The sequence below is a fragment of the Rhodnius prolixus genome, unplaced genomic scaffold (assembly GCF_049639745.1).
Source record: "Rhodnius prolixus isolate KJV_2025 unplaced genomic scaffold, Rpr scaffold_7, whole genome shotgun sequence".
In the NCBI taxonomy this organism is placed as follows: Eukaryota; Metazoa; Arthropoda; class Insecta; order Hemiptera; family Reduviidae; genus Rhodnius; species Rhodnius prolixus.
The window spans coordinates 7,530,554-7,554,640 of record NW_027411582.1 but is presented as its reverse complement, the minus strand read 5'-3'; the positions used below and the strand labels follow the sequence as shown (position 1 = coordinate 7,554,640).

Sequence of the window (24,087 nt, the reverse complement as noted above, 5' to 3'; positions counted from 1 at the left end):
TTTTATTTTTTTACAATCCTAAAACAAAAATAAAACAGAAATTGAAAATTACGAAAGAACAAAAGTAAACCCTGTGGCTTTGACAAAAAATAAAACAAAACAACTAAATAATTGATAATAAAATTAATTACAAAGTCTAAAAAAATAATTATATCTAAGAATAGAATATATCTTAATAACATTGAAAGAATACCTAATAGCTAATTAATAAAAATTTCGTGTATAAAAAGTGCCTACATTATACAGTTTATATATACTTTTTTATAACTGTATTTATAAATTTATAATTTTATATATATTATATATAAAACAAAAAGAAAAAAGAAACATTATTTATATATTATGTATAGTTTTAATTTATTTAATTTTTTGCAATAATATTTCTCTCTTTGAATATATTTTTAATACATTTAATGTACAATGTCTAAATATAAATAACTAGACTACTTTATATATATATATATATATATATATATATATATATATATAATCTGTATTTATATATTTATAGGTTTATTTTTTATATATAATTTTTTGTTTTTTAATTAATATAGATTGTCCATTTAGTGTAATTAATAAAATAAAGAAAGAGGAATTGAAGGCCTCTGAAAATAATAATAATAATTTTTAATTGCGTGGCAGTAAAATACTTTATTAGGGAGTGGGGCTTAAAAATAAGTTCAAAACAAAATACTGAAGTATTCTTACAGTGGTGGGTTTCTGATTTTCTAGAGGAAGCAATCAGCAAATTTGAAAAACTGAAAATTGCTGGTGTGAAAACTTTCACGACTTGCTAGTACTCGATTGATCAAGATCACTAAAATTTGAAAATATTGTTGATAACCATCTTGATGTGAATGACTACCAAATTTATAACGAAGAACTCATCGAGCAAAAGAGATAAATCCCTAACAAAATAATTTACGTCAACCACTGTATGCCACCGCACTGTATAATGAAAAAAAAAATCGTCAAAGAATGTCGAGGGTGGTCTCTGTAAACTTGTAAAAAAAAACAAAAAAATATAAAGAGATCAATAGCAGGCGATTGGCATGAATGCCAAAAAACAAAAGGCTAAGATCCTAATGGACTGTAATAAGAAAAAGAGTTTCCCAAAATGAAATTCCTAGTAAAACCGATCCAAAACCAAAGCCATCTATATTCTGAAATTAAAACACTTAAGACTTTCGGATAAGTCTTCAAATCGAGAATCGTACCAACCAACAGATTCTCAGCAGATTTAGTGTAATGGATTTGAAATTTTTTTGGGTCAAAAAAAAGTCGTGCAAATGTTACACACCAATATTTTAAAATCATATTTTCATTCTAATTGGGGCTTAATTTTTTTAATTTTCATTTTATAATTGAGGGCCTTTCAAGTAATTGTTTTTACCCAGCTTATAAGAGGGAGGCAATTTTTAAAGAGGCATAATTGGAATCAATTCAAGTTCATTGTATTACCTTAACTATTCGAATATCCATAAAAAAATATAGCATTATTAAAAAAGGTGCAGATTATGGACATATGTTTTTTGTTTAAATTTCTTTTTTCTTTTAATTTTTAAATAGAAAAAAGGCCTAAAAATCTTTTCTTTAAAACATTTTAGTATAAAAGCTACCAAATTACTTAATTACACTTTTAAGCTTTTTTTTTTTTTTATAATATTTATAAATTTACTGAATATATTATATGTATATATATATTTATAAATTTAACTCCCCTTGCAGAAGAACAAATTTGCTAGTAATTGCATTTAAAATTACAAAATTTTCATTTCAAGATTTCATTTTTTGTTGTATCAACAAAAAGGTGAACATTTCAATGAAATGACCCAAAATTTTGTAAATTTATTTATTTTTTAAAGATGTAATAAAACATTTAATGGAGAATGAATAATTTATTAATATTCGTACAATAAGATGGTGATTTTTTTTTTTTTTTTTTTTAATGATTTAATTTTACCTACCATTTTTGTTTTGGTTAAATACATTTTTGTTTAATTTTTACGTGATTCTTTTGTTTTCTGTTTTTATAAAATAATTAAAGGCATTGTCTATTAAGTGCGCAAAAAAAAAAAAGAAAAGCTTTTCTTTCAGGTAATTAAAACAAAATTGTAAAATCAATTTTTTTAATAGTGCTTAATAAAATTTTACTCAGTTATTCGTATAAATATATAGATTTATTAATTTATTTTTGCAATATTTATTTTGTTTTATTTGTTTTTTGTATGTTTAATATTTATGAGAGGCAATGTGATTCTATATTAATGGAAATTTATACTTTTTCCAATACATGAAGATGTGAATGAACTCTATTGTTAAAGATTTGGTTTCGATATTAAGTTTAGAGTAAAATATTACAAGTTAATTATATCCTTACTATCCATTCACTTAATTCACAAGTGGGAGAGTAAGTTCGTAATAGGGAGTTTAGAACTCTGGAGGATAAGAAAAAGAATTATGAAAGCGTTGAAGAGGCAAGGAAGTGTGCGCCCAGACTAAAAGATGCCAAGCAGAGAGATGAAATAATTAAGTTTCGAAGATGTGATTATTAGACATCTATCTGAGATTTATCCAAAAATATTATAGGTGGAAACTTTATCGAACTTACAAGATTTGAGTAGAAATAGTGATCATCCATCAGTTGGGTGAAGAGAATGACGCCGTTGAAGATCGATTACAAATGTTATTAGCGTTTAGAGCCATAAAAGCCAAGATCCAATTCTCTCCATCAACCTGATGAAGGAATCTCATAAAGTTCGGCGAAACTCTGAAGATTTAAAGAAAAGATATCACGAATAATTCTATATAGAGTTCATTTTCATCTCGTACATGCTATCAGAATAGAATCACGTATTTATGCTGATTAAAAACGAAGCAAAAACAACAAAGCAAAAAAAGAAATATACGAAATTTAAGTTATCTTTTCCAAAATTATTTAAGAAAAACAAAAAAAAAAATGGTGAATTGTCAGGTCTTAAATTATGATGTCTGTTTTTATATGCAATGCCTTAGAGAAGTAAAGACTTTCCTTGGCCACTGTCAATGGAAAAACTTTTCATTTCAAAAAAAAAAAAGAAAAACAAAAATTTTCTTTTTATTGGACGTCAGTGAATCACAGATTTTATAAAAAATGTCATACGTTAGACTTTGTATCACAGTGAAGAAATATATTATATATATTTCATATTTATAATATATATATAATTAATATTATTAATTTTATTTCCCAAAACAATTTATGAAAAGATTTTTGCCGCTAATTTTTTGTTTACGAAAATAACTATTACTATTTTTAATGAGGAAAGAAAGGATTAAAATTAATATTGATTTTTAGGTTCTCTTCAATAATATATTTGTTTTTAAACCGACGTTATACTCTAGTGAAAACCGAGTAGACAGTCGATGTTTAAAATTATTTTTTTTATTAAAAATAATAAGAAACTGATGTCCACATAGTAATAATAATATTAAAGTTATTTTATAATCAATTGACATTAGCATTTCATCAAGCACTAAAAGGCTGTATTAATATTTTGTTCTGTTTAATATTATAAAGTACAAGATAATCCGTATATATATATATAAAAATGAGTGGAAAATATGTTCATCATCGAAAACATTAAAAAAAAAAGACGCATCAAGTAGAATTGAGACTGTTAAGCGGCGCGCCTCCAGCTGACGGTTAAGGATAGTTCTACACATATGGAAGATTTGTCTGAATATACAGGACAAGGTCTCAGTATCTTCACTAGAGAGTCCACTCTTGGAGGTATTACTTAGTGGAGTCAAGTTGGAAGGTCCGACTGCAGTAGCCTGGTTACCTCCAATAAGATACTGATACTAGGAGCCACGATTTCTTTTTTCGTGAGTTAAGCCAGAATAGAAATTAACTCAATAATTTTTAGACATAATACTACTGTAAATGAACAGTAAGCTTAAAATTTCTTGTTTGTAATCAAATCAAAATTGAATTAATCGTATTAATTTGTATGGATTAGATTTGGAAGTACCATTCAGCTGGAATTTTTAAAAAATTTCCGTTTTCTAGTAGAATCAAGAGTGATTTATCGTTTTTATCATCTTAACCAGTTAACTGGTTAAAAGATAGGTATCTCGAAACATAATTTTAACGAAAGATTGACATTTTAAATATTGTACGAATATATATGTAGAAGAATTGGAACCCCCACACTAGACTTAAAAGAACAGAACTAAACAGACGGTATCGACTACTTAAAAGACTCTTAGATGATAGATCAAAACTCTCTCTGGACAACAAAAGAATGGATTTATACTTCTATTTTGAAACCCATCTGGGCGTATGGAATAGAGCTGTGGGAGTTCAACCAAACGCTCCAATCTCCAAAGGATTCAATCGCTACAATCTAAAATACTTCTAAATATCGTAAACGCTCCATTTTATGTCTCCTATACACACTGACCCTTAACATTCCTTTTTGTCACCCAAGTTGCTAAAACACATACAGAAAACCACACTTCAGCCGGCAATGTCTTATAAGTAGATCCTCTTGCTCAAATTTTTTCTTCTAGAACTCTTCTTGACAACCCGTCAAGACGTCTTAAAAGACAGTGATCTCCTCTCTAGTGAAAAGATTGGGACTAACCAACTAATATTTGGGAGTGTTAACCACTGGTTAACTTCTCCTCTCGTTACTTATCGTTTGTTATTCGGTTATCACTATTACTTATTGCGCTAACGCGCTGATTGTAGCACGAATAAACGCAAAAAAAAAAAAAATAAATAAAAGAGAAAATTGTATAAACTAAAATGACCAGAAAATTTTTACAAAAGAAACCATCAGCGCTTGTCCTCAACAAGAGTTTTGAAAGATGTTTACTACTAAAGTAGAAATATTCCTCCCCCAAAATGCCACCGAAAGGGAACGAATATGCATTACTAGTTAATCTACTAAAATATAAATATAAAGGATTAAATAAAATTTTGCTAGTTAAATGAAAAAAAAACCAAAAAACAATATTGGTGAATATCAATCGATACTTTATCCATTATTATAACCACTGATAAAAATCAATAGGGAATCCATAAATCAATAAAAATTATACGTTCAGATTATCTTGTACTTAAGAGAACTGATATAGGAAGGGCAGATTATCTGTGCTTCAACAAAAATCTAATTTATTTTAAAGATTTTTGGTTTTGTTTTAATTGAATACACTGTGACAATTGACAGTTTAAGTGAATTTTTTAAACATTGTATCTATATAATTTTTTTTTTTTTTTTTGTTAAATGCATTTTTATGATTTTTTTTTTTTTTAGTATTTAATATAAAAAAGACGTGAGCAAAATTGTGCAAAATTTATTTTATTTTTTAAATTAATTTTTGAATAATAAATATTGAAAATTGGGTAAACGACGTCTTTTATAAAGTAAATTATTAAATTAATTTTTTTGCAAAATTTATTAATATAATTATTGCTGTGGAGAAATATTTTATTTTTTTTATTTTGGTAATTTTTTTTTTTATTTTTTGTAATTATTAATTCTTTTTTAGAATATCTTTATTTATTTACAAAATACCAGGTTTTAAATATGTTATTTTCTAATCACAGCTATTTACAAAATTTTTCAATTACCTAATTTTTTTGTTTCACACGGAAAAACCGGTTTACGAAACATTTGGAAAGTGGGAAAACATTGTTTTATCTTGCACACCTGAGGAAAATTACCGCTTGAATTATATTTTACATTTATACCTTTTTTGGATTTTTTTTTTTTTTTTTTTTTTTGGGAGGGGCGAGAGTTTAGGAGGAATACTGGTAGAACAAGAAGATTTTTTAGAAAAGAATGAAGAACAGACAACCAAAAAAATAATTTGTGGCTATTGGAAATGAAAATTGAAATGGTCATTCTTAAATTATAATCAATTAAAATATTAAACTAAAAAATATATAATAAACCTGTCTTTTAACCTGTTTTAAAACAAAATTGTGGCCAATTATTTTTTGTTAATAATACTCCATTGTTTTCATATGAAGAGTACGACGATTAACGCGGCCAGCAGCAGGGAGATTGCGGTAAGAGCGACCAAAAAAGGTATCAGCCAGGGTCACGCAGGCGTTCCACCAACCAATGGTTCTGAGCCTCCAGTTGAATTACCACTGGCATTGTTACCACGTCCGCCAAAACATAGACAACCAGAACTGGCCGAACCACGTTTGAATACCATACGTTCTTCTCGTTCTCTTTCACTACAACACTTATCATAATAGTCGAAGTCCTTCAGATACCTGTATCGGACACAGAAAATAAAATTAGAACCTATTCTTTCTAGTCCTAACTTTTTCTTTATTTGTAGTAACTAATAATTATAACTAATAATAATAGTCAGTTATAATAGGTATCGACTTCGGCTTTTTTCTTAAAAGTCATAGGCGTCTTTATAGAACTATTTTTCGATATAATTCCCGTAAACTCTGGCACAAATATATTACCCATCATTAAACTAAGACAATCTCGGTCCTTGACAGTGAAAAACTGTTCATTCTAGAAGAAAAATGCAATCAATTTTAATATAATTACAGAGTTTAGTGATGGGCTACAAGTATCCTGAAGCGGGCACAGTGGTAGTGTTGGACGCTACCCACATTGTTAAATTGGTGTATCCATTTGTAGATAAAGTGCTTTTTTTTAATCTAGATACTATTTTCATACTTTAATCTTTTGTAATGATACGAGTGGATACAATGCAAGTAGCCTAGTTCTGAATCAAATATGATACAAAGGCTCAAGCTGGCCAAGCAATCATTTGGCGATTCTTTTTCACCGAAACATTAAAGAAAAGTAAATAGATTTTCATAAACTTACCACACTGGAGGCCATCTGTGTTCAGTTAAATATTCTTGATTATCTGGATGTAAACTTCTAAGAAGTTTTGGTGACATTTTGCATAATTTATTATAATTGGTGCACAGATGGTTCATACACCAATCTGCTAATTGGTCCGCATTGTGTAACTGCAAAGAAATTATGAAGTTGAATAAAAAAAAAAAAAATTATATTTAAAAAAAGATATTTTAAAAGGATGATAGCCATATCACTGATCCTTTTCATTCTTTTACCCATCATCAGAGATAGATAAATCAGTTTCGTGTTGGAGAATTCACCTTCACTGATGTTTTCGTCTCGCACTGCACTTGCTGACTGAGTGAGAAGGTTACACGATGTGTATGGGTGTTATTCAAAGGGTTACTAAATCGTAAAATATTAGTATAATAAAGACTGAGATAAATTAATGAAATCTAGTATATTTTTAATGTTTTTGTATAGATAATGTATTGAAATTAAGTTACGAGTTGTATTTTAATTTTGAGGGGAGGGGGAAATGCAAATAACCCTGAATTATATCTAGTTCATTTGAATTTGGAAATAATGATTGTTAAATTAAATATATTAGAAGAATGTGTATTTCTATCATTTAAAAAGTAATGCGTAGATAAGGAAAACCTTAAAACCCAAACTTTCAATAGTAAAGTACGGGCAACATACTAGTTAGTACATCCATGCAAGCTTTTTTAAATATCTCTTAATATATTTCACTACCAAGAAGTGATATATGTTACCTTGCACGGTTCAAGCAGTTTTAAACAAGTTTCTACAACATCGTTGCTAACGTTGGTCTCACCATTTGATCCGCACATTCTAACTAATTCTTCTACTACACGTTTTTCAACCAGATGTATTAATCGTGGCAGACACAGTCTATTTGCTAATTCCAATAGATCTACACAACGTGCAGGCGACAATTGGCCAACATTGTCTGAATATAGATAACATAATAATACTCGAAAACTGTCACATTTTACACCAGGAAATAGTATCTGTAAAATAAAATAAAAGAATTTGTGAAAAAACATACTGAATAATTTTAATTTTAAAGATAAAATCCTGCATCAATAACTCACGCTCGATTTGTGAGGATTAAATGAAGAAACAAAGAAATCTGTTAGGGAACCAATCTGTGAAGGATGGGTTACCACTTATAGGTCCTAGCCAATGAGAATACAAGGTAATGATATAGAAGATCAGTTGGCTAAGAAAGGATGCTTAAAGGAAAGTAAAGTAAAGTAATCGCCTATTTTTTTTAGGCAGGGCTTAACGTCCAACTCCAATTAGGTGTGGTGGATGGAGGCAACTAGCAAGCATACTTTACTATAAATTTCTTTTATTAACTATTAAATAAAATCCAAGGCCTAAGACTGGGTATCAAACCCAGTACCACAATACATATTAGCTTTACTGGTCTCGCCCCTAACCGCTCGGCTACCGTGGCGCCTAAAAAGGATGCTTCAATCTGCTGCACCTACACCGGGTCTGTCTGTTTGTCGAGAGAAGTCGTTTTGAAGCAGTTTTAGGAAGGTTAATGGCAATAATTATCATTCGAAATGTCCAATAATAAAGTATAAGCTCATAGTTTGCTCAAATAAGTTTAAACATTTTCCGTCATGAAAGATTTCAGTCAAAATTCAAACATGATTAATTTTAAGGTTAATATTATAATTTTTAATCTATTTCACGATCTTCAATTCTTAACAATTTTTATGAAACTTCACATCGTAATTAATTTGTACAATTTATGTAAATCATTTTACTTAAAATCATTGCAATTATTTTTGTAAAATCAAAGTACAATTTAATCAATGTACTTTCAAAGAAATTCATACGAATTATGGAATGAAATGCTGGAATTTTGCAATTTTGCCAAAATCAGTTCAAGCAGAAAGAACTTATTGTAACCATTCAGAAATTTAGAGACACAATCAGTTTAACAATATTTGTGGCAATAATACAATAAAATAGTAAGCAAAACTTGTGTGAATCTTTCACATCAGAATACTCACAACTTTAGCAGAGCCTTCTCGAAAATCACCCGAGAACATGGCTCTCATCATATCACACCTGGCCATTAATAAAGGTTTATGCGCTGGCAGACAACCATCGTCTAACTGGAACATTACATCCGCAAATAGACCTTGATTAAGACATAGATCGCTCAGTCTTACTCGTACTGCCTGAAAGATATTAAAAAAAAGTTTTGAAATTTTATTTTACAGCTGCAAGACTTCTAAAATTAAAAACAAAAAATGAACCAATAAAATAAAATAAATAAATCAAGTTAGCTGAAAATTCAAAACCATTATTACGTTCAAATTTTTCGATTTTCCGTTTCATGAGAAATATCCGTTCGAGGTCCATGGAGTAAAAAACTAGTTTCTTTAAATTTTGTAATTTCATAGCTGTGGTACAACTTGTGCTTAAAATAGTTTACCAAGAAAATTAGTCGTAAGAGCAATTCTGGAATGTGCGGGTTGTTTGGGCTATCCCAAAATATAAAACTATTGCTAAAATAACGAAAACAAAATTCCTAAAAAGAGACGATGCCCTTTACTTAATGCTTTCATTTTTTTACTTAATCGATAATTTCTCGAAACTGGCCTGGGTATTCGATACAATATTATGCTGCAAACGTTCAAGTAATTAAGTATTTTTCGTGAGAATCATGACGTATTACTAACTCATACTCCATTTCTACAATAAACAAAGCAATAACGATCATCCCGTACACGCTATGAATGCACCTATTGTGAGTATCTAACAATCTGAAGACAAATTTTGTAGAAAGCGCTCCACCAAAACTGTCATATTGAATCCATCACAGATGAAAATCATGAACGTGATTTCTTGGATAGATTTGACGTTTGGCTTCCCCCTCCTGAAAATGCTCGTTTATATGCGATCTAAGCAATACGAGGTGTGGCTATTAACGAGACTGATGCTGCTACAGAAGAACTATGCATGTGCCAAATCCTAAAGACCGACAGCTGTGCAGCGTAAAGCCTTCTCTTTCGATTGCAGCGTCTCACGTATTTGTAGAGAAATCTGTCTTACCGGAACCTTCGTTTATGTAAGAGGTGTTAGTTTCGTATTGCCGAAAACATGATACTACACATGTAGTAGAGCAACGAATTGTCGTCAAATTTCACATGTAACTTCGTAAAACAGCTACTGAAACTTATCTTTTATTAAAAGAAATTTATGGCGATGAATGTTAATCACGTGCGCAAGTTTTTGACTGGTTCAAGTGTTTCCAAGATGGCCGAGAAGACTTCGGAGATGATGACCGCCCAGGTCGCCCTTCCACGGATGAAAATTTCGATTATAATTAATCAACATTACTACCGTGAGGTGCTTGCTCAACTTCGTGAAAGAGTAAGGAAAAAACGACCCGATTTGTGGAAGAACAATTCACGAGTTCTCCATCAAGACAAACGGCGCCGGCTCACACTGCATTGTCTGTCAAGGCGACGTTTCTAGCCAAGTACAACATCCCAGTTTTTGGGCCATCCGCCTCATTCGCCTGACCTGGCCCCCATGTGACTTTTATCTGTTCCCCCAAAGTCAAATCAGCATTAAAAGGAACACGATTTCAGTCCGTTGAAGCTGTTAAAGGAAAAGCGGCACACGTCATGCAGGAGCTCACTGAAAAAGACTTCCAGCACTGTTTCGAACAATGGTAAATTCGCATGGAGCGTTTTAGGGATAGGGGAGGGGTGTATATTGAAGGTGATAATAACTAAATACGAGGGTCGTTTGAAAAGTCCGTGCAAAGTCAGAGAGATAGCACCACTGGCGCGTATCGAGGTTATGTTTAGTTAGTAGCATCTCTTGGAAGAACACACACCAAGTTTCAGCCAGAACGGTCTATTTCTTTGTGTTTGGTATTCGTTTGAATCGAGGAAGTCGAGTGATATTCAAAAAATGGACGAAAAAGAATTTCGTGTGTTGATTAAACACTACTTTATGAAAGGCAAAACGCCTCAGGAGACTAAAGAGAAGCTTGATAAACATTATGGTGACTCTGCACCTTCGATTAGAACAGTTTATAAGTGGTTTCAAAATTTTCGGAGTGGCCATATGGGCACAAGTGACGCTGAACGTTCTGGACGCCCTGTTGAGGATACTACTCCAGAAATCATTGATAAAATCCATGATATGGTGATGGATGACAGAAGAGTGAAGGTGCGTGCGATTGCTAGTGCTGTGGGCATCTCGAATGAACGGGTACATAATATTTTGCATCAACATTTGGACATGAGAAAGCTATCCGCAAGATGGGTGCCGCGATTGCTCACGCTTGACCTAAAACGAAATCGTGTGAAGTGTTGCAAGGACGGTTTGCAGCTGTTCCAGAAGAATCCGCAGGACTTTAAGCGTCGTTTCGTCACTGTGGATGAAACATGGATACATCACTACACTCCTGAGACCAAAGAACAATCTAAACAATGGGTTACCAAGGGGGAATCTGCGCCAAAAAAGGACGAAGACCGTTCCTTCGGCCGGAAAGATTATGGCGACTGTCTTTTGGGATTCGCAAGAAATAATCCTCATCGACTATCTGGAAAAGGGTAAAACTATTACAGGTGCATATTATTCATCGTTATTGGACCGTTTGAAAACCGAGCTGCAAGAAAAACGGCCACGATTGGCCCACAAAAAAGTCCTTTTCCATCACGACAACGCACCAGCTTACACCTCAGCAGTTGTGGTCGCAAAATTAATGGAAATAGGGTTCCAACTCGTTTCACATCCCCCCCTATTCTCCAGACTTGGCTCCCTCGGACTACTATTTGTTCCCCAATATGAAGAAATGGCTGGCGGGAAAAAGATTTTATTCAAACGAGGAGGTGATTGCAGAAACGAATGGCTATTTTTCAGACTTGGACAAATCCTATTATTCGGAAGGGATCAACAAACTAGAGCAGCGTTGGACGAAGTGTATAAGCCTAAAAGGAGACTATGTTGAAAAATAAAAAAGGTTTACCCCAAAAAATTAAGTAGTTTTTATTTTTGCACGGACTTTTCAAACGACCCTCGTATGTATAAATTTAAAATAAAGTGTTTTACAGCACTAGTCTCGTTATTTAATAGCCACACCTCGTATATATAATATTAAAGCCTGACAAGTCTTTGAAACCGTCAATAGGATTATCAATTCAGGTTCTCAATTTGAAGAGGTAGAAAAATTATTGGGTTTTATTTAATGGAAATTGATTAGGTTGTCGATTTACACATCGTCCTTTTTTACATTTACAGTACATCTGTTTCTTACATATTCCTCTGTACTTTAATTTTTTTTTTATCACGCAATTTATCTTTTATGTTTTTAATTGTATTGTAAGAAGACTGAAAAACAAAATCTAATTTTCACCTGCTTATAACGTTGTTTTAGTTCAGGATTTAAAAATTCAGCATGCGCTTGAATGTTCGCTACATAAACCAATAATTCTGGAAGTTCCATAAATTCAGCAGCTTGCCATACTTCCTACAATAGAAATTTAAACAAAAAAACAAATTCAGTAATCAATTCTAATGATGTTAAGTGTGTAGTCTGTTGATAATATGTTATGATCCACAAGAAGCCAAAAATAACAGTCTCATTTTCCAAAAATTACAAGATTCTCCTTTTTAAGAAACCGTTCTCAAAGTAGTTAATTCTTAAATTATTGTTTTTATTTACTAAAACTGTATCTTAAACACAAAAAAATTTAAAATACACTATCAAATCTTTCAGATAACAAACACCCCATTATATGGCCACGATAGCTAAATCTTCTAATTGAATTAAGAAAATACCTTCAAGTTAATCTACCCATCATTCCATAACTATAAGCTAGGGACAAGTTTTACCTAACATTCTTTGGTCAAGGCTAGTGAGACGAGTTCTAGTAAATGTACCGCCGAAGCGAGTACAAAACGAGTTCTACCTGTTGAAGTGAAAATAATTATTTAATTTTTATAGATTTGTTTACTCAATATATCTTTTTTTTGTAATTTGTAAATTAAATTTTTGTTTGTAATAAATAAAATTATTGAATGGAATGTTTAAATCTTTTTCAGATATCCGTATTTGTACTATCATTTATCTTGTATACTTTTTTAATTTTAGACTGAAGATGAACTTACTGTCAAGTTCGAAACGTTTTTAAAATAAAACGAACTTTAATAGGCCAATACTATGAGACTGTAATGTTTAGCTTCTTGCGATCGTACTGTAATTATCAATTTTAACACGACAAAGAAAGAAAAAAAAAAACAAAAACATAATATGCTTTGCTATGCATTATTTGTTAAAAGCGTTTTTTTACGGATTATTAAAATAAAAAAACGTTCCAATCTAATAATTAAAATAAAATTAATTAATAGAAATCAAACAAATAAAAAATAATGACTAAATAAAACTGAATGACTAGTGTGAACACAACGTTTTAATGGAGCCAAATATTAAAGAGAGCTACTTAATTATTACCAGCAATAGTCCAACTGAGGAGGTCTGGAACAAAGCAGTTTCTTTACTATATTACCTAGATAATTTCTAGTTCAAACTCCTACAAAAAAAAAAATGTCTAATTTTTTTTGTTTTTCATTGGTTCACTAGATTTCTTTGGAAGATTTTTGTATTTTGAGAGAGATAGTAAAAAAGAGTTAATTTATTTATTTTTTGTATTCTGTTTAAACCAGTTCAAAAAGCCTATTCTTCATTTAAAACTTAATAAATCAAAAAGAACAAAAATCAACAACAACAACAACAACAACAACAACAACAACAACAACAACGACGAAAATATATGTTATTGTTTTGGTTTTGAAGAATTAAATTAGATCACCTGTAATTGTGTGAATCGTGAATCGATAGTGCCGGTGTATAGGAACTGTAAACATTGCTGCATAGCTTGGGCAGTCACTAATTTACTAAGTGTGATCACCGTTTGTAACGATGTTGTCAGCTTTCCTTGTTGGTTAATATCTTCAACCTGAAATTGAAAGAAGTTTCAATTCATCTAATCCTAAATAGACTGCACTGTAACGGAGTCGTTAAACTAATTAACGAACTGGTAAAAAATAAGCATTCATTGTCGAGTATCGCTCACCAAAAGAAAGAGAGATTATTGCCTACTACAGTCATAATATCCATAATCTTTCCCTACCTTTCGGATTAATGAATCAGTCATAAAAAAAAAAAAAAGATAAAAAATACTCTACAATGTAAAACAAGAACCGAACATCAAACGGTAATTAACTAATTTACATGAGATTTTTAAACATCAACAATATTAATGAAGTATTCTAAAGCAGACCAACCTGTTGAACTCTAATACTAGTGAAAGCTGGATGATTCAATTCTCTATTGATGCATACTCTTTGACTAGGACTGTTGTTACAAGCTGTGGTTAATACTTGACAACTAGAACGCCTTTTCAGTTGGTCCCAAACACCTCCTCTGGAAAAGTTGGGTAAAGAATTTTATTATTTTCGAATTTTGGAAAACAAGCATTAAGCTGAACTAAATTACGAAAAGTATGGTTTTATTTAAAAAATAAAGTACAGTTCTTTTAACTGAAGAAGACAAGTGGACTTGTAAAACCGTCCGTACTTATCGACCTGTTCTTAAAAGAGAGTTTTATTGCACAGCATGCCCCCCTTAGAAGTTCAATTTTGGGATTCTTTCTATAACTATGAGCATGTCTTTCGATTACCCGATGCAACTACAAACTCTATGTATGATGCGAATTGAGTTCCACGTCAAATGTATGAAGAAATGTTGCTGACAGCTATACTCTGCATGGTTTAAGAAGGCCTTAAAGACGGACATCTCTGAAATTAAACCATACTATTAAAAAGAGATCTAGAATAAGCTTGCTGCAAAGCAGTCACCACCAACTAAATGGATATTTGCCAACTTCTAATCAAGAATCCATCTAACAATCACTTCTACATGTGATAATGAAAGACAATTTGGATTTGCTGTGGCGAAATCCACGGACAGATGGTCAATTCTTAGCTAGAAAATAGTATTTTCTGGGAACACAAGAGGCAACACTTTTTTACAAAGTTGTTACGTTTTCTAGAAATGTGAAATTTAATTGAGGCAAGAATTTGTTAACCATCTGGTGATGAATCTTAAAGAATAGAATAGAATAGATTAAATTAGGGCGGCCTCAAGGCCTACGCCACCGCGACCCCTGTGGATCTATTGTGGCTCCCCGACTTTAGAGTTTACCCTCCAGACCTGTACGCTTAATCAGACTCTTAATTCTGGAGAGTAGCTCCTGGGTAAAGCTTTCAGGCCTTGGTTATTCCTCCCCGAGAAGTAACATCCTTAGCCATACAAGCCCCTCACACTGACACAACATGTACAGAAGCCGTTTCCTCTTCTTCCTGACAGAACTTACAAAGGCTATCATCTGCCAGGCCCATGCGATGCATGTGTTTTCTGAGCCTGCAGTGGCCAGTTAATAGGCCTACAATTATCATTACAGACCCACGGCCTTGACTGATTAATTCTCCAGGTCAGCCTCGGCGAATAGTCTCTAATGAAGTCCTTCGCCTGTCTCTGCCAAGTGGTGGCAAGCCACCAGTTAATGGCCGCAGACTTAAAACATTTCGAAACCCCAAAGCAAGGCTCTGGGCCAACAAACTGTCCCGCAGAGCCTTCCCGGGCCAATAAATCTGCCACTTCGTTTCCCTTGTGGAATCTTAAAGAAGTTTCGTTCCAGCAAGAAAACTCTTCACCAACCGACTTCCGCCAAACTAATGAACAAAAATAATAACAAACTTCACTCTACAGTCCAAACTTTAGCTCCATCCAGCTACGATTTCCTTCAGAACACTTTCTTTATGGGCGAAAATTTAGTAATTTCACCAAAGTTGAAACTAGAGTGCATTTTTTTTTGTATTCAATCCAACAGCTAACAGAAAGCAACCCAAAAAAGGGAAGGAACCCATCCATCCCGAGGCTATATTTTGAATATAATTAACAAATTTCAATTAAAATGGAAAAATGTATTTATTTTTATTGTTTGTAGTAATGTAAAAGATAAATATCTAAATAAACCACTTTAAAAAGTAAGCACGAAAACTGAGTTATTTATTATTGTTTCATTCCATAATTCAAAGTATAACATAGGGAATAAAATAAATCTAATTTTACCCTATTTCAGAATAAGTTCCTAAAAACCTCATTTAAAATTTAAAGCTTAACTTTAAAAACAAATCAGAAGGTTGAATTAATTAATTTAATAATTTTAGGCGGGGAAATAAAGGAGAAGCATTTCTTCTCCATTCAATTTCATTTATGGTTTTGTTTTTTTAAAAATTCTCAATAACAGTTTACCTAGAAGGTTTTTCAACACGAATAAGGAACTCTGTGTCTTCGTTGAAGTCACCTGATGTGGCTTCGCCGAATGAAGATACCTACAATGATAATTCACAATTAAAGAATCCAAAATAAGATTGTTAAAAAATAAATGAGCATATTTAAATTTGAAAATAAATTAATTAATTAAAATTGGCAGGAAATTGAAGAAGTAAAAAGTTTTAAATATTTGTTACCCTTTTTAATAAAAAGTAAAATTCGTAATACTTCAAATGATTTTTTTTTTTTTAAAGAAAAGTTAAAGTAAGAGAAATTGAACATGACTTGATTGGAAAATGAGAATTTAGATGATTTTTCTGATCGCTCTAGAATGCAAAATATCTTATGGTCTAGAATAACTGAATAATACTTAAAAAGAGAACTTAAGATTCAATTTTTTCTAAGTTATTTGTAAAAAAAAAAGAAAGAAATACCTCAATAAAATCAATAGAATATTTACCATGCTAGACTCACTAGCACTCCTGGTGCTTAATTCTCCAGTTAAATCTGTGCACAGAAGCCTTTGCAGCGATGGAGAAGCGGATGAAAGCATGAACCTAAAAACAAAAGATTTTGGTAAAAATAACTTTTAAAATTCCAAATTAATACAAATAATGTGATAATGATAACAAGACAAACCTGTGCGCAGGTAAGCAAACAGAACCAGCTACAAAGACTACATCTGTATGCGGTAGATTGTTAAGTAACCATCTTAGTGAATCATCAAAAGTTGATGCACAAACTTGTACTGGTCTTGCTACAGGTTTTGGAGGACAATATGGTGCCTGTTGTGAAATATTATACAAAAAGAAGTTTAGAATTTTTAGAGTTTATAAACCAATCAAAGAAACATTGTTCAATCATATCCAATAGATTTTACAGAAAGATGGTTTCAGGTTAAGCCCATAATTCAGCTATAGATACCGAGTTCAAAGAGTTCAAAATAAGAAATAAATCTTAGGACTAATGCTCGGTAATATCTCTAAAAGAAAGTTAAAAGTTAAAATTGTTCTCCAAGAAAGTCAATCACTTAAAGAGGAAGATGCTACTGAGAGTTCCCAATTGAATATTTTTTTAACGTTTTGCTCAGTCGGCCAATTGAACGATTAAAACGATTCTTCAACCAATGCTCGGTTATATCTCTAAAAGAAAATTAAAAGTTAAAATTGTTCTCCAAGAAAGCCAATCACTTAAAGAGGAAGATACTACTGAGAGTTCTCAATTGAATATTTTTTTAACGTTTTGCTAAGTCAGCCGATTGAACGATTAAAACGATTTTTCAACCAATGCTCGGTAATATCTCTAAAAGAAAATTAAAAGTTAAAATTGTTCTCCAAAAAAGCCAATCACATTAAGAGGAAGATGCTACTGAGAGTTCTCAATTGGATATTTTTTTTAACCTTTTTGCTAAGTCAGCCGATTGAACGATTAAAACGATTTTTCAACCAATGCTCGGTAATATCTCTAAAAGAAAATTAAAAGTTAAAATTGTTCTCCAAAAAAGCCAATCACATTAAGAGGAAGATGCTACTGAGAGTTCTCAATTGGATATTTTTTTTAACCTTTTTGCTAAGTCAGCCGATTGAACGATTAAAACGATTTTTCAACCAATGCTCGGTAATATCTCTAAAAGAAAATTAAAAGTTAAAATTGTTCTCCAAAAAAGCCAATCACATTAAGAGGAAGATGCTACTGAGAGTTCTCAATTGGATATTTTTTTTAACCTTTTTGCTAAGTCAGCCGATTGAACGATTAAAACGATTTTTCAACCAATGCTCGGTAATATCTCTAAAAGAAAATTAAAAGTTAAAATTGTTCTCCAAAAAAGCCAATCACATTAAGAGGAAGATGCTACTGAGAGTTCTCAATTGGATATTTTTTTTAACCTTTTTGCTAAGTCAGCCGATTGAACGATTAAAACGATTTTTCAACCAATGCTCGGTAATATCTCTAAAAGAAAATTAAAAGTTAAAATTGTTCTCCAAAAAAGCCAATCACATTAAGAGGAAGATGCTACTGAGAGTTCTCAATTGGATATTTTTTTTAACCTTTTTGCTAAGTCAGCCGATTGAACGATTAAAACGATTTTTCAACCAATGCTCGGTAATATCTCTAAAAGAAAATTAAAAGTTAAAATTGTTCTCCAAAAAAGCCAATCACATTAAGAGGAAGATGCTACTGAGAGTTCTCAATTGGATATTTTTTTTAACCTTTTTGCTAAGTCAGCCGATTGAACGATTAAAACGATTTTTCAACCAATGCTCGGTAATATCTCTAAAAGAAAATTAAAAGTTAAAATTGTTCTCCAAAAAAGCCAATCACATTAAGAGGAAGATGCTACTGAGAGTTCTCAATTGAATATTTTTTCAACGTTTTGCTAAGTCAGCCGATTGAACGATTAAAACGATTTTTCAGGCCAAAGTTATCCATAGCAAGAAAAATCAGCCACCTAAGTCTAAAATTATACACACCCTCAACAAATATTTTTTTACTATAATTACACGATACTTACTTGTAACAACGGTCTTTGAACTTTTTTTAAATTAGTCATCCAAAACCTTTGTTGTCGTCTAGCTATAAGTGCAGATCTGATGGCATTTTCAAATACTTCGTTCACACCGTAGTAAGTGAGAACGCTGGTCTCGTAGTATGTAACGCCAAGTTCACGGGCAATACTTCTAGCCTGATCTGGCATTACTAAATCCGATTTTCTTATAGCTCTGAAATGATTACAAAATTAAGAATGTGTATTTTTTTTTTAATCTGTGAACGTTCCATTGACACAAATCTATGCTAAAATCTATAAAACTTTTTCAATTAAGATTTCAGATTTGATGTGAGATTTCTCTTTATTTTCTGTAATTGAGGGTTTTTTTTCAAAAAAGAAATAGAAGTGGACAAGCCGATTTTCATCACGTTAAATCCCTTATTAGAAGGAAGTACGAAATAATCCTTTTATATCATTCCTCGATCAATTTTGAAGTAGATTAAAAGAATTGAGTATCTTCATAAAAAGAAAAAAGAAGTGAAGTTTACCTCAAAAATGTTACCGTTTGAAGTTCTCACTGTTCTATTTCATTTAAAAAATAAAAATAATAATTTTACGATAATAAACTAATCACAGTAAAAACAAAGATTCACCTTAAAAATGGACTCCTTTCTCTGAAAAAATCCAAATACGCTTCATCTCTGTACATAAACCTGAGATCATTTTTGCAACCGACAAGTATCACAGGCGTATGAGGACAGAACTTTCTAATCTCTGGATACCACATCACCTTGCAATTACGTAGTGAATTTGGTGACGCCAATGAAAAGCACAGCAATACCACATCTGATCTGTAATAAAGATTGAGGAGGAAAATAAAATAAAAAAAACAAGTATTAGTTCAATAAGATCTTAACAAACTATAGCAATGACGAACAATCACAAGTAATCAAGTATAAATAACGTTCATTACAACTAATTGATTAAAAGAACATCTGGGCCTAACTAGGCAATGAAATGTAAACAAAGAAAAATAAATGAGTTTCTATTGTTCAATTCACAAAACATTTTAACCCCCCCAAAAAATGCAATCACAACCTAAATAAGTTTTAACAAATAACAATCCGCTTTTTTACATTTTACTTGGCAGAATGAAACACGATGGAATAATACAAAGGTAGGGAACAGAGAATCTTTGAAAATGTCTTTTTCTCCTTCACTATACTTCATTTCAAAACATTTCTTTTTATCTTTTTTTTCGTTTTAGTATTTCCTTAAATTTGTGTCCTCCATTTCCTTCTTCACTAATCATCAGACATTCTCTCTTTTTTAACACTCGGTTTTAAACCTTTTATTTTGCTTGTTTTTTTATAGACTATTTTATCTGAGACAGCTGGCAATTGCTCTAAATTAAATAAGATTTTTGTTCATCATATTTGAAATCAAGATTCTTGTAAAAAAAAGAAAAAAGGGTTGCAAATCAAAGTGAAGGACCCAACTTGTAGCTGGTTCAAATCAAAAAGCTGTAGCGTCGCCCTAAAATTAGGGAAAAGTTTGGAGAAAAAAATGATTTCTGTAGAGTGATATGCCCTTGGAACTGATATACTCGTAACTGATTAAAGAATCAGTCTTCTGGAATCGTAACTCTGTTTAATGCTCTGGATTCATAGCAAAGATCCCAGGGTTCGAATCCAGCTCCTTGGTCCTCTTTTTTTCTCTCTTTCTGACAGTTTCTCACAGTTTACTGTCCAGTGACGGTCAGTAAAGGATGCTTTAAAGAAAGATTACTGTGCGGAGGCCAGCACTACACTGGATAAAGCTTCGGACGCGAATGATCGATGTAAACGAGTTAAAATAAAAAAATAAATAAATAAATACAAATAATAAACGATCAATAGCTACAATAAAAACAAATCTCTGACATTTATAAAGGACGATATATATTTTTTTAAATATAATAGATTAAAACCAAAATTTACTGATACCGGCAAATCCAAAGAATTAAATTTTTATAATTAGATAACAACAAAAAAAAAAGTTATCTTATTTTAGTTTTGATCAAACAAAAAAGACTTTATACTATTTATAAAAGCTTCTTATCTACACTGAATACTCAGTAATAAATTCTTTAAAATGTTGAAAAGAACAAAAATATCTTTCGACTAACTTTTTACTTTCTCTTGTAACTGATAAGTGAATGAGATGAAATGGTGCAGATTTTCTGTAGTGAATGGTCCATCACGTAGGAATTAGGGTCAGAAAAAGGGTTTTCAGAAAATCTATGCAAGACTCCTATATCTAAACGTTTGAATCTCAGTAAGTCGACGGAAATACGGAAATAGAATTTTACGCCAAGAATAATCAAAAAATTAACACGGAGATTGCCAGTATATCAACTATATTACCATTGTAAGAGCAAGTGGCGTTTCCAGTTCCCCAAGGCATCGCAGCCAAAAGGCTTATTGCACTATCCCCTAGGTAATCTAAGTAGGTTAAATCCTCCCGTTCTTATTGGTCCCAGGATCTTACTAGTGAGTCAAGTGGCGTTTCCTGTCCCCCAAGGCATCGCAGCCAAAAGGGCTTATTGTACCATCCCCTAGGTAATCTAAGTAGGTCAAGTCCTCCCGTTCTTACTGGTCCTGGATCTTACTCTCTAGTGAGTCAAGTGGCGTTTTCTGTTTCCCAAAGCATCGCAGCCAAAAGGCTTAATGTATCTTCCCTAGGTAATCTAAGTAGGTTAAATCCTCCCTTTCTCCCTGGTCCTGGATCTTACTCTCTAGTGAGTCAAGTGGCGTTTTCTGTTTCCCAAAGCATCGCAGCCAAAAGGCTTAATGTATCATCCCTAGGTAATCTAAGTAGGTTAAATCCTCCCTTTCTCCATGGTCCAGGATCATACTCACTAGTGAGTCAAGTGGCGTTTTCTATTTCCCAAAGCATTGCAGCCAAAAGGCTTATTGTATCATCCCTAGGTAATCTAAGTAGGTAAATCCTCCCTTTCTCGCTGGTCCAGGATCTTACTCACTAGTGAGTCAAGTGGCGTTTTCTGTTTCCCAAAGCATCGCAGCCAAAAGGCTTATTATATCATTCCCTTGGTAATCTGAGTAGGTTAAATCCTCCCTTTCTCGCTGGTCCAGGATCTTACTCACTAGTGAGTCAAGTGGCGTTTCCTGTTCCCCAAAGCATCGCAGCCAAAAGGCTTATTATATCATTCCCTAGGTAATCTATGGTAAGTAGGTAAATCGCCCTTCTTACTGGTCCCAGGATCTTACTCACTAGTTTTTGAAGTAATATGGATCTCATCTGGCTGCACAGCGCTAAACATCTATGCAATCAAACAGGATATAAGACGCCTTTTTAGTTTCGATATTACCGAATGATTTTCAGTTTCAAAATCATTAAAGTATCAAAAACACAAATAAATAAATAAATAATACGCAAAATTTATTTAAACAATAATTTTTGAAAAAATTCAAAATACAAAAACTTACGTTATACTTAAAATAATTTTTACGTAATATTTTAAAAGGCTTCTTTTGACTATTTTTTAAAAGATGACTTTTTAATAGTTTTCTAATCTTCCATTTTTTTTTTTTTTAATTCAAAAGTCACCTTTTAAATTAAATAATTGGTCGACCTAATTCATTAATTTTAAGCGGTTAGGTGTTCGTTCCATACTTAATGAGAGATTAGATTAGAGAAGCTTTTGGAGGAGAGGGGGAAGGAAGAAACCAAACAAAAAACAAAGGTGACCTCGACATGTGGACAATTAAATTATTCAAAATTGCTACGTGACAAGCACTAATAATAATTTTGTGAATTTCTCACACGTATAATCAATTTTTTCCACCCTCTTTGGAGGGTCTCACTGGGCTTCAAAAATTAACTAAAATTATTACAGTACAATAACATAAAACTTCGCCAGTCCCTGATGAACATAGGTACTCTGAAAATGGATGAAAATACGAAACTGATCAGAAATTTAAATAGGAAAAACATCGTTAAGGGATAAACTCCAGCACAGTATTCACGTGGTAAATTGGGTATTCTAGAATAAACTGCTTCTGAGTAATCAATGGCAGACTGAATATGAGACAGAGCAGCGTAGTTAGTACTACTCTCAAGAAATGTTTGAAATAGTTCACTAACCTGCCGTAAGCAAATCTTCGATCTTTCTCATGATCTCCGAATGTATCCCACAATCGAAGTGAAACATTGACGCCATCTACTACTTCCCAGGATCTCTCTAATACCTGAAAATATAAATAAATACAAATATTTAAATTAATTGATAGAAGAGTAGAAAAAAAAAAAGATTAGGTCAAAATTTAGAAAAGTTGTTGCAACTTTTAATTTTTACAAATAATATATATATATATTTTGAAGTGCATAATTATCGAAAGAACAGTTTATCTTGCTAGAACACTTTTTATTTATGGCCGCAAAAATCGATTTATGACGTAAATCGTTCCAAATCAATGCAAACTTCTATGCAAGAAGAAAGAAGTTTTCTTTGTACAAAGCTCTTTCATCAATTAGTTCTAAAAGTTTTCACAAAAGTTAAATCTGGAAATTTGCTAATTTTTTGCAAATAGTTGATGTATAAGATATTCATAAAACTCAAATAGTAGAAATATAACCGTTCAGCTTGGACCAAGGTCACGATTACTGGCAGTTAAACGTGCAGATGACAAAAAAGATGTAGTCGAAGTTTTGAAATTGATAAATGATTTCTTCAAGGATCACTGTCAATGGAAAAAAAATTATGAATAACTGTATAAAAACTGAAAGAAATACAAAGATAATTTGTATTAGAATAAATGAGTTAGTCAATCTGGAATAACAATTAAGTAATGTTGGTTAGTCTATTTCTATGCTGCTTTAAGTTTAAACAAATTTTTAATAATGATTTAAAGAGAGAATTTGCATCAAAGTAGTTTTAGAAAAAAAAAAAAGAAGAGCACTTAAAACAAAAACCCCCAAAAAATTGCTTGCATCTTGGAGGCGGAATCTACCACCCTCCAAATAGGGGGGGGATGAGCTAGGGATGGTAAACGTGGGAGCGCTAAGATATTAAAAAGTATTGACGATAATATTGAAGATGAGTCAACATTACTGACTTTTGACGACACTATTAACAATAAAACCAAACAATATGGACAATAGGTTAGATCGGTATAGGGTATTATTTACGATAGAATATAAAAGAAATATGTTCAACCTATTAACAGCAACCTTAACCAGTGACACTACTGTGCTGATTTTAGCTTTTGGATATCATAAGTTCAAAACAGAAAAATATTCTTTACAAATAAGACTGAGTGTCGTCTCGCAGTTGATTGATTTGGACCAAAAACATTGTGGCC

The 24,087-nt window shown here is 31.9% G+C and overlaps 1 protein-coding gene across 8 annotated transcripts in view; it reads right to left on the bottom strand.

The window, feature by feature from the left end:
* Positions 1-1,645: 1,645 nt before the first annotated feature.
* RhoBTB (Rho-related BTB domain containing) overlaps positions 1,646-24,087 on the bottom strand; it is an 89,793-nt gene continuing 67,351 nt past the window's right edge. For 6 of the 8 annotated variants that reach the window (XM_074113751.1, XM_074113749.1, XM_074113755.1 and 3 more), the window contains 14 exons: positions 22,871-22,974; positions 19,378-19,575; positions 18,749-18,956; positions 16,876-17,021; positions 16,697-16,793; positions 16,216-16,295; positions 14,184-14,322; positions 13,709-13,855; positions 13,351-13,374; positions 12,253-12,366; positions 8,885-9,055; positions 7,607-7,864; positions 6,852-7,000; positions 1,646-6,274 (listed from right to left, as the gene is read on the bottom strand). In XM_074113751.1, coding sequence (XP_073969852.1) covers positions 6,094-6,274; positions 6,852-7,000; positions 7,607-7,864; positions 8,885-9,055; positions 12,253-12,366; positions 13,351-13,374; positions 13,709-13,855; positions 14,184-14,322; positions 16,216-16,295; positions 16,697-16,793; positions 16,876-17,021; positions 18,749-18,956; positions 19,378-19,575; positions 22,871-22,974 — 2,016 coding nt within the window. In that variant the 3' untranslated portion in view covers positions 1,646-6,093. The remainder of the gene's footprint in view (positions 6,275-6,851; positions 7,001-7,606; positions 7,865-8,884; positions 9,056-12,252; positions 12,367-13,350; positions 13,375-13,708; positions 13,856-14,183; positions 14,323-16,215; positions 16,296-16,696; positions 16,794-16,875; positions 17,022-18,748; positions 18,957-19,377; positions 19,576-22,870; positions 22,975-24,087) is intronic. The other 2 variants (XM_074113756.1, XM_074113750.1) reach the window with 1 other exon arrangement.